Here is a 10,000-nt window from a genome sequence, read left to right on the forward strand (position 1 = left end):
CGGGAGCTAACATGCTAACAGCTGCTAGCCGTACCTCCAGGATGTCCGTGCTGTCGGAGCTGCCGTCCTGGCCGCTCAGGACCCTCTTCAGCTTGTCCATGGCGGTGGGGCCCGTCCTCCGGGGCTCCGGGTGGCTGCAGGGGTCCGGCTCAGGTGCGCGGCTCGGGCTCGGCTCGGGATGACGGGCAGCGGGACTCCAGACTCACCGCAACAGGTGGAGCGGACTGGGGCCTCTTCCGCCTGCAGTACCGGCACTGACCGCGGCGACACGGGGGCGCTGCTGCCCCTGCTCAATATTATGAAATGGCCCTAAAAGGCAGAGCGGCTGATCTCTCAGGTGGGTCAGCGGCTGCACCACAGGTGTTTTAGGAGGTGAAATAAAACTCAGCTCAGAGACTCAACATGACACGGAGTTATGCTGACCTGAAGTTTATTGGCAAAAACAGATAACACATATGTCCAGCTGTATGTATCCCCCCAGATAATATCAATCCAAATAAATCAATAAACAGGTGAAGTCACACAGGCAGCAGCCCCGCCTTCTGCAGCTCTGTTTTGATTTGGTCAAAGCCAAACAGTTTGCTCTTTTCTCATGTACATGTGCATCATTCTCATATTCTGTATAAGCACATTAATAAAATACATTCTGATTATTTACTGAATATGGAGGAGGCTAATCAGTGTGACGTCATCAGTCAGAGTCACACAGCTGGACTCACACAGCTGGACTCACACAGCTGGACTCACACAGCTGGACTCTGGCTCACGCTCTCATCTGCCTGCTGGAAGAAAAACAGTGAATGTTGCTCTGTGTTCCTGTTTTACAGCCACATTTTAATGGTTTTGCACATTTCCATGTTTTTACAGTACAGCCCCTCTGAGCTCTGACATCACACAGTCTCCTACACTGCTGTTAACACACACACACTCACACACACACACACTCACACACACCAGGCAACACAGTACCGCTCATATGCTCAGGTTGTATGCATAATGCAAACAGCTCTATACAAAAGAGGTTTACAGTTGTCAAGTTTATTTCACTGTCCCATCTGCTGGGATGATGTCATCGTCCCGCCCTGCTGTGATGACGTCATCGCCCCGCCCTGCTGTGATGACGTCATCATCCCGTCCCGCCGCTCTCATGGGACTTTGACCCGGGTGGAGCCCCAGTAGAGCGGCTGAGGGACCGAAACCTGAATGCGACACGTCGGACACGACTGCTTCCTCCACAGCCACTCCTCTATACACTGAGAGACAGACAGGCAGAGAGACAGACAGGCAGAGAGAGAGACAGGCAGAGAGACACAGGGAGAGAGACAGAGAGAGAGAGAGAGAGACAGGCAGAGAGACAGACAGGCAGAGAGACACAGGGAGAGAGACAGGGAGAGAGAGACAGAGACAGGCAGAGAGAGAGACAGAGAGAGAGACAGGCAGAGAGAGAGACAGTCAGAGAGACACAGGGAGAGAGACAGGCAGAGAGACACAGGGAGAGAGACAGGGAGAGAGAGACAGTCAGAGAGAGAGAGACAGGCAGAGAGAGAGACAGGCAGAGAGAGAGACAGGGAGAGAGATGGTGTTAGTGTGTACCAACAAAAGTGATCTAGTGTGTGTGTGTGTGTGTGTGTGTGTGTGTGTGTTACCTCTTGGTGGAAGGTGTGTGTGTGTGTGTGTGTGTGTTACCTCTTGGTGGAAGGTGTGTGTGTGTGTGTGTGTGTGTGTGTTACCTCTTGGTGGAAGGTGTGTGTGTGTGTGTGTGTGTGTGTGTGTGTGTTACCTCTTGGTGGAAGGTGTGTGTGTGTGTGTGTGTGTGTGTGTGTGTGTGTGTGTGTTACCTCTTGGTGGAAGGTGTGTGTGCACTGCAGCTCTCTGGTGCCGCTGCCTCCTTTGTTCAGGTCGTCATGACAGATCAGACACACTCTGTCTGCATCGCTCTGCAACACACACACACACACACACACACACACACACACACACACACACACACACATACACACACACACACACACACACACACATACACGCAATGAATATAAATTTGGAAGGTACTCTCTCCCGTTTCAGAAGTTCATTTCAGACACACACACACACACACACACACACACACACACACACACACACACACACACACACACACACACACACACACACACCATGGACATGACGGTGCGCCTCCTGAACAGGACCTTCCTCTCCTTCTCGGTGGCCTCGGGGATTGTGGTTATGAGGGAGGGGCGTCGCTCGGGGGCGGGGCTGGGGGCGGAGCCTGGCTCCTGCAGGGGGGGCAGGAGGCGGCGGGACGAGGAGCGGCGCAGCAGAGTCCTCGCCGTGACCGGGGCCTGCGTGGACGAGTGGAGGCGGGACAGCTGCATGGCCGACAGAGTCGCCTGCACACAGGAACACAAACACATCACCGATCGATCAATACAGAGCAGCTGCTGGGAGGTCATCAATACACCAGGCACTGCTCCGACTGGTCTCACTGCTCTGACTGCTCCGACTGCTCTGACTGCTCTGACTGGTCTCACTGCTCCGACTGCTCCGACTGGTCTCACTGCTCTGACTGCTCCGACTGCTCTGACTGCTCTGACTGGTCTCACTGCTCCGACTGCTCCGACTGGTCTCACTGCTCCGACTGCTCCGACTGGTCTCACTGCTCCGACTGCTCTGACTGGTCTCACTGCTCTGACTGGGCGGCTGTTAGCAAACAGAGCAGCAGCACTGTGCTGCCTGTTCCTGCTGAGCTGAACATAATCTGACAAACAGCCATCAGAACCAGATTAGATCAGATTACAGACACTGGGCAGCTGATCAGGATTAACCAATTAACTCACCAGCCAATAGTCATTGATCCTGAGCAGCAGGAACATCATGGCTGCATCTGCTGGTGCAGCTAGAACACCTGAGCAGATCTATACCTTCAGATAGATCTAGAAAAACAGCAGATCTGTGCCTGGAGGGGAATCTGACTCTTCTGACAGATTAATAGATCCTCAGAGATTCAGACTGTGACAGTAATCAATAACTCAGTATTTACCTAATGATGGATCTGCCAACAGATCGACAGCCCTCAACAGATCAATAACAAACACGTCTGGTACAACGATCAACGATCAACGTTTATAACTCCAGCAGATCTAACTTCAACAGATCTATAACTCTTATACATTTATAAATCCAGTAGATCTATAACCCCAACAGATCGAACTACAGCAGATTTACCTCCAGAAGGGCTAGAACTCCAGCAGCTCAAACTCCAACAGATCTAACACCATTAGATTTAACTTCAGTGGATCTACCTACAGTAGATCTAACTCCAGCAGATCTAATTTCAGCAGATTTATTCCAGTAGATCTATACAACCAGCAGATCTAACTCCAGTAGATCTAACACCATAAGATTTAACTGCAGCAGATCTAACTACAATTGATCTAACCACAGTAGATCTAACTGCAGTATTTCTAACTCCAGTAGATCTAGCTCTAGTAGATCTAATGCTAGTCGATCTAACCCCAGTAGATCTAACTCCAACAGATTTAACTACAGCAGATCTAACTCCAGCAGATCTAGAATAGAATATAATTCCTTTATTGAATTCTATTCTATTCTATTCTAGAATAGAATAACTCCAGTAGATCTAGCTCTAGTAGATCTAATGCTAGTAGGTCTAACTCCAGCAGATCTAATTTCATAACAGATTTACTCCAGTAGATCTATACAACCAGCAGATCAACCAGCAAATCCAGTAGCTCTAACATCAGCAGATCTAACTACAGTAGATCTAACTCCAGCAAATCTACTGCAAGCAGATCAAACTACAAGAGATCTATCACTCCAGTAGATCTAATTCCAGAAGCTCTAAATCCAACAAATCTAAATCTAGTAGATCTAACTCTCGTAGCTCTATATCCAACATATTTAACTCTAGTAGATCTAAATCCGACAGATCTAACTCAAGCAGATCCAACTTCAATAGATCTAACCACAGTAGATCCAACTCCAGCATTCTAACTCAAACAGATCTACTTCTAGTAGATCTAATGCTAGTAGATCTAACTCCTGCAGATCTAATTTCAGCAGCTCTAACTCCAGTAGATCTAATCTCAACAGATCCTTAACTCTTGTAGATCCAGTGACACGATTAAAACCTTCCCTCTCCTCAGCTGAAGCCGCTCACGTGTTGTTGACAAAACGAGTTCCAGGTCAAATCACAAACTGCTTTTTCCACATTTTTTAATTTTCCCTCCTGCCTGATGGCAGAGCTGCAGCTCCGCCAGCAGGGGGAGCTGCAGCTCCGCCATCAGGCTCCACCAGCAGGGGGAGCAGGGGGAGCTGCAGCTCCGCCATCAGGCTCCACCAGCAGGGGGAGCAGGGGGAGCCACGGCTCCACCATCAGGCTCCACCAGCAGGGGGAGCAGGGGGAGCCGCGGCTCCACCATCAGGCTCCACCAGCAGGGGGAGCAGGGGGAGCCGCGGCTTCACCATCAGGCTCCACCAGCAGGGGGAGCAGGGGGAGCCGCAGCCCCACCATCAGGCTCCACCAGCAGGGGGAGCAGGGGGAGCCGCGGCTCCACCATCAGGCTCCACCAGCAGGGGGAGCCGCTGGGCCTCCTCCCTCCCGTCTCACCGGACAGGGCAGCGACGCCCGGCGCTCCATCCGCACTCGCATGGCCGCCGCCTCCAGGCTGCTCCTGCTGCTCCTGCTGCTGGCTCTTCCTCCCTCTGCCTCTCCCTCCTCTCCCTCCTCCTCCTCCTCCTGCTGATCCTGCTCCTCCTGCTGCTCCTCTCCCCTCCTCCTCTGAGGCTCCCCCGTCCTGTACTGCTGCATCCAGGCGCTGAAGATCTTAGCATCCTCCTCCTCGTCCTCCTCCTCGTCCTCCTCCTCCTCCTCTGTCACCGGTTCGTCTTGGTCTGAAAACACCTCGGCCTCCTCTCTGTCTGGATCCATCGCCATACTGCAGAAATAATTAACCTGCCACGTCACAACAATCATTAGTTATTATCTACGCTAACACCATGCTAGGCTAAAAACTAGCTGAGCTGCAGCCTGGACAAGTTTCAACCAGGCTGAAGCTATAGCTAGGCTACGTTATAGCTAGGCTAAGTTACCCCCAGGCTAAGTTACCAGGCTAAATTACATCCAGGCTAAGTTACACCCGGGCTAAGTTAGTACCAGGCTAAATTACACCCAGGCTAAGTTACACCCAGGCTAAGTTACACCCAGGCTAAGTTACACCCAGGCTAAATTACATCCAGGCTAAGTTACATCCAGGCTAAGTTACTACCAGGCTAAGTTACACCCAGGCTAAATTACATCCAGGCTAAGTTACACCCGGGCTAAGTTAGTACCAGGCTAAATTACACCCAGGCTAAATTACACCCAGGCTAAATTACACCCAGGCTAAGTTACTACGAGGCTAAGTTACACCCAGGCTAAGTTACACCCAGGCTAAGTTACATCCAGGCTAAGTTACTACCAGGCTAAGTTACACCCAGGCTAAATTACATCCACGCTAAGTTACACCCGGGCTAAGTTAGTACCAGGCTAAATTACACCCAGGCTAAATTACACCCAGGCTAAGTTACACCCAGGCTAAGTTACAACCAGGCTAAGTTACACCCAGGCTAAGTTACACCCAGGCTAAGTTACATCCAGGCTAAGTTACACCCAGGCTAAGTTACTACCAGGCTAAGTTACACCCAGGCTAAGTTACACCCAGGCTAAGTTACTACCAGGCTAAGTTACATCCAGGCTAAGTTACACCCAGGCTAAGTTACTACCAGGCTAAGTTACTACCAGGCTAAGTTACACCCAGGCTAAGTTACATCCAGGCTAAGTTACACCCAGGCTAAGTTACTACCAGGCTAAGTTACAACCAGGCTAAGTTACTACCAGGCTAAGTTACTACCAGGCTAAGTTACAACCTGGCTAAGTTACATCCAGGCTAAGTTACTACCAGGCTAAGTTACATCCAGGCTAAGTTACAACCTGGCTAAGTTACATCCAGGCTAAGTTACAACCTGGCTAAGTTACATCCAGGCTAAGTTACAACCTGGCTAAGTTACATCCAGGCTAAGTTACAACCTGGCTAAGTTACATCCAGGCTAAGTTACAACCTGGCTAAGTTACATCCAGGCTAAGTTACTACCAGGCTAAGTTACATCCAGGCTAAGTTACAACCTGGCTAAGTTACATCCAGGCTAAGTTACTACCAGGCTAAGTTACTACCAGGCTAAGTTACAACCAAATTAAATTACAAGTTAGCTACATTACCAGCAGGCTAAGTTATAACTGGGCTAAATTACATGTTGGCTAGGTTACTACCAGGCTAAAATACTATACAGTACATTTAGTGTTACTGTACAAGGAGCTTAAATGAATAGCAGGCTGTGTTAGAGGCAGGTGACGTGCTGCGATACACCTGAGCTCAAACAGCAGCTCCTTCCTGCCAGGCCACCTCAGCACCTGGCCACCTCAGCACCTGGCTACCTACCCACCTGGCCAAATGACACCTGTCTCAGTGCCAGCCTGGCAGAGCCGCAGCCACAGACAGGCCAGCCTCCTACCTGGCTGGGGGGCAGGACGGCTCGTCGACAGGGCAGCTCAGCTCAGCTCAGCTGGGCAGGTGAGGCGGCAGGTGAGGCGGCAGGTGAGCTGGTGGATCCAGATGTGACAGATGTGATTGTTGTGGTCCAAACAAAGCTAACATCTGTCCTCCAAACTGTCCGCAGCTCCTCGTCTCCCTGCTCCTCTCTCTCCTGTCTCTCCTCGTCTGCCTCCCTGTCTGTCTCTCTGCACCGCTCACAGCCAATCCCTGCTAATCCTGTTACTGAAGCACAGGAGAGAGAGACAGGGAGGGGGAGAGAGAGACAGGGAGAACAGGAGAACATGCTCAACACATGATGAGTCTCCTCACAACTCATGTTCTGCCTTTTCATTCACTCCTTCCTTGTTTTTCTCTTTTCTTTTCTTTCTTTTTTTACATGTGAGTGTTGTCAGAGTGCATCTCTTCCTCTGCTTTGCTCTGTTTTATTTTCAGTGTTTCAATGTTCTTTTGTTTTTGTTCATCCAAACATGCTTTGGCAATATTGTGTGTGATACAGTCATGCCAATAAAGCTTTATTAAATTGGAAAAAAATTGGAGTGTGTGTGTGTGTGTGTGTGTGTGTGTGAGAGAGAGAGAGAGAGAGAGAGAGAGAGATTACACCTGTTCAGGTATAATCTCTAAGGTGAGAGAGAGAGAGCTCTCTGTCACTCCAAGGCAACAAATAAACTATTTAGGACTTTATTTGATTAATTGGTTAATTGATTATCTGAGTGGTTGAGCTTATGGTTACAGACAGACAGGCAGGCAGACAGACAGACGGGCAGGCAGACAGACAGACAGGCAGGCAGGCAGACAGACAGGTAGGTGGGGGTGGGTAAAGGGGGTAGAGGTTCTTCTATAAGTAGACATAATGACAGGTAAGCTTCTTGCTAAGAGGAGAGGCTAAAATAGACTGTGTACACACACACACACACACACACACACACACACACACACACACACACACACACACACACACACACACACACACACACACAGCAGAGAGAGAGGGAGGATGTGATTGGTCGGCTGACGTAGCACTTCCGGGTCAGGCCGCTGCAGCAGCTCGGTGTCAGCAGGAGCTGCAGCTTCACAGCTTTGTTTTGGTTTGGTTTGGTTTGGTTTGTTTGGTCCGTGAAGGCGGCGGCGCGGGGCTGCGCGGCGCGGCCCCGAGCACGAGGCACCGGCATGGGTACGTGACGATGAGGACGGTGAGCTTCATCCCGCAGCCCGCAGCTACACGCTGCTGCTCCGGGCTGACGCGAGCTAGCAGGCGGCTAGCTGCTGCCTGTGCGCCGGGCTCCGCTCGCTCCGGCCGGGCGGAACTCTCTCGGCGTTTCCACAGAAACGAGCCCGACAGCAGGCACCTGCCGGGCCGCCGCACACCTGAGCCAGCCTCCGCGGCTCGGCCCGACAGGAGACACCTGCCGGGCCGCCGCACACCTGAGCCAGCCTCCGCGGCTCGGCCCGACAGGAGGCACCTGCCGGGCCGCCGCACACCTGAGCCAGCCTCCGCGGCTCGGCCCGACAGGAGGCACCTGCCGGGCCGCCGCACACCTGAGCCAGCCTCCGCGGCTCGGCCCGACAGGAGACACCTGCCGGGCCGCCGCACACCTGAGCCAGCCTCCGCGGCTCGGCCCGCATGCGGAGCTCAGTCAGATATCAGTTTTAAACGGTGATCTGATGGAAAGTTTTTCACAATAAGAGGCGAGCTGGCGTTAACTCTCTGACACAGGATGTCATGTGATTAAACAGCAGAGCGTTTCCATGGCAACTAATGAAACATTAAACTACAGCTGATTTTATTTCTGAACGGCTGTGATGGCAGCTCGTCCTAAATAAATAAATGAACCGTGAGTATGAGTGTGTTCTGCTGTCTGTCTGTCTGTCTGTCTGTCTGCCGGCCGCTACAGGACAGACAGACAGACAGACAGACAGGTGTCACTGATCACAGCAGAAAGGACAGAGGCGGAGTCAGAGCCAGGAGAGGCCACGTGCTAACCTGTCACACCTGGGGCTCAGGGTCGGGGTCAGGCTCAGACTCGGGGTCGGGCTCGGGCTCGGGGTCGGGGTCGGGCTCGGGGTCAGGCTCGGGGTCAGGGTCGGGCTCGGGGTCAGGCTCGGGGTCAGGGTCGGGCTCGGGGTCGGACTCGGGGTCGGGGTCAGGCGGCCCCTGTTTTCCTCTAAGGTTTTATGACTGTGCTCCTCCTCAGGCCCCTCCCTCCCCCTCTCCTCCCTGCGGCTCCTCGTCCCGCCGCTCCGCCTGCTGTCGGCGGCCATGTGGCAGGTCGCCCGGCGACAGAGCGTCAGGCATTATGGGATGCTGGAGGACTTCATCACCATGGTTACCGAGGCTGTCCCGCACCTGGTGACCGAGAGGCAGAGGAGCCTGCTGCTGCTGGCGCTGAGGGCCAAGGTGTGTGTGTGTGTGTGTGTGTGTGTGTGTGTGTGTGAGAGATGGATGACTAAAGAGCACAGTCACACATATGTGACCTTTGACCTCCAGGTGACCCTGTGTGACTCAGAAACACAAACGCTGCAAACCCAGCTGGACAGGATCCAGGCGGTCGCCATGGCAACGGTGAGGCCGACTATGGTGTGTGTGCTTGACTGTGTTCTCAGTGTGTGTGTGTGTATGTTCTCAATGTGTGTGTGTTCTCAGTGTGTGTCTGTGTGTGTGTGTGTGTGTGTGTGTGTGTTCTTAGTGTATGTATGTGTATTCTCAGTGTGTGTGTGTGTGTGTGTGTGTGTGTGTGTGTGTGTGTGTCCCAGCAGACTGACCTGGCTGTGGCTCAGTGGTGTTCTGCTCTGGCTGACAGACTCAGGCAGAATCCTGCAGACAGACAGCGCCTCCTGCAGGTCAGTGCTCACACTGCAGCGTGTGTGTGTGTGTGTGTGTGTGTGTGTGTGTGTGTGTGTGTGCTGCAGATGTTCTGTAGGTGTATTTTATTTTGAAGAACCCCAAAGTGAAGCAAAGGTCTTTCTTGTTTCTTATCTTGTTTATGTGTTTTGATATTTGTGGTGTTTATTTCTCTGGATCTTCACTCTAAATCTGTTTGTCTGTATCGGAGCGTCCAGACCAGAGGTCACATGACCCTGCTGAGTGCTGTTTACCTGTCTCTCTCTCTCTCTCTCTCTCTGTCTCTCTCTGTCTCTCCCTCTCTCTCCTCTGTCTGTCTGTGTCTCTCGTCCAGGAAGTGTTTGACCAGAGTTTTGACTTGGCTCTTCAGTCTCTCTTGTCTGACTTCCTGTCCCGACTCGACCAGCTGTTCCCAGTGCCTGGCTTCAAACAGGTCCTCAACCACGTCTGCACCCCCACAACAACACACACACACACACACACACACACACACACACGTAGGGGCTCAGCTTCAGGTGTACACTGTAGACTTTAGCGTGTAGAGCGTGTT

At 52.1% G+C, this 10,000-nt stretch overlaps 3 protein-coding genes across 5 annotated transcripts in view; 1 reads left to right on the forward strand and 2 right to left on the reverse strand.

The window, feature by feature from the left end:
• Positions 1-224, reverse strand: part of sft2d2b (SFT2 domain containing 2b) — a 3,285-nt gene extending 3,061 nt beyond the window's left edge. The window contains exon 1 of the mRNA XM_030068124.1: positions 35-224. Coding sequence (XP_029923984.1) covers positions 35-100 — 66 coding nt within the window. The 5' untranslated portion in view covers positions 101-224. The remainder of the gene's footprint in view (positions 1-34) is intronic.
• Positions 225-405: 181 nt separating this feature from the next.
• On the reverse strand, positions 406-6,556 carry LOC115370869 (zinc finger and BTB domain-containing protein 47). The gene is made up of 5 exons (XM_030067985.1): positions 6,502-6,556; positions 4,631-4,975; positions 2,157-2,390; positions 1,839-1,937; positions 406-1,253 (listed from the first exon to the last, which is right to left on the reverse strand). Exons 2-5 carry the CDS (start codon positions 4,955-4,957, stop codon positions 1,146-1,148), a joined length of 768 nt encoding a protein of 255 aa, XP_029923845.1. The 5' UTR covers positions 4,958-4,975; positions 6,502-6,556; the 3' UTR covers positions 406-1,145.
• A 1,056-nt stretch (positions 6,557-7,612) lies between these two features.
• Positions 7,613-10,000, forward strand: part of LOC115370717 (zinc finger protein 497-like) — a 9,048-nt gene continuing 6,660 nt past the window's right edge. For 2 of the 3 annotated variants that reach the window (XM_030067863.1, XM_030067872.1), the window contains exons 1-5: positions 7,613-7,782; positions 8,804-9,006; positions 9,097-9,171; positions 9,366-9,449; positions 9,785-9,883. In XM_030067863.1, coding sequence (XP_029923723.1) covers positions 7,779-7,782; positions 8,804-9,006; positions 9,097-9,171; positions 9,366-9,449; positions 9,785-9,883 — 465 coding nt within the window. In that variant the 5' untranslated portion in view covers positions 7,613-7,778. Of the gene's footprint in view, positions 7,802-8,803; positions 9,007-9,096; positions 9,172-9,365; positions 9,450-9,784; positions 9,884-10,000 lie in introns of all 3 variants that reach the window. The other variant, XM_030067881.1, reaches the window with a different exon arrangement.

Source organism: Myripristis murdjan, chromosome 2 (genome assembly GCF_902150065.1).
Source record: "Myripristis murdjan chromosome 2, fMyrMur1.1, whole genome shotgun sequence".
In the NCBI taxonomy this organism is placed as follows: Eukaryota; Metazoa; Chordata; class Actinopteri; order Holocentriformes; family Holocentridae; genus Myripristis; species Myripristis murdjan.

Bases quoted from the DNA above. Each gene is read 5' to 3' on its own strand.
- LOC115370869 (XM_030067985.1), bottom strand. From the start codon at position 4,957: ATGGCGATGGATCCAGACAGAGAGGAGGCCGAGGTGTTTTCAGACCAA. The intron at 2,391-4,630 runs GTGAGACGGGAG...TCCTGTGTGCAG, and splicing joins GGGCGTCGCTGCCCTGTCCG to GCGACTCTGTCGGCCATGCA. The intron at 1,938-2,156 runs GTGTGTGTGTGT...TGTGTGTTGCAG, and splicing joins GGCGCACCGTCATGTCCATG to AGCGATGCAGACAGAGTGTG.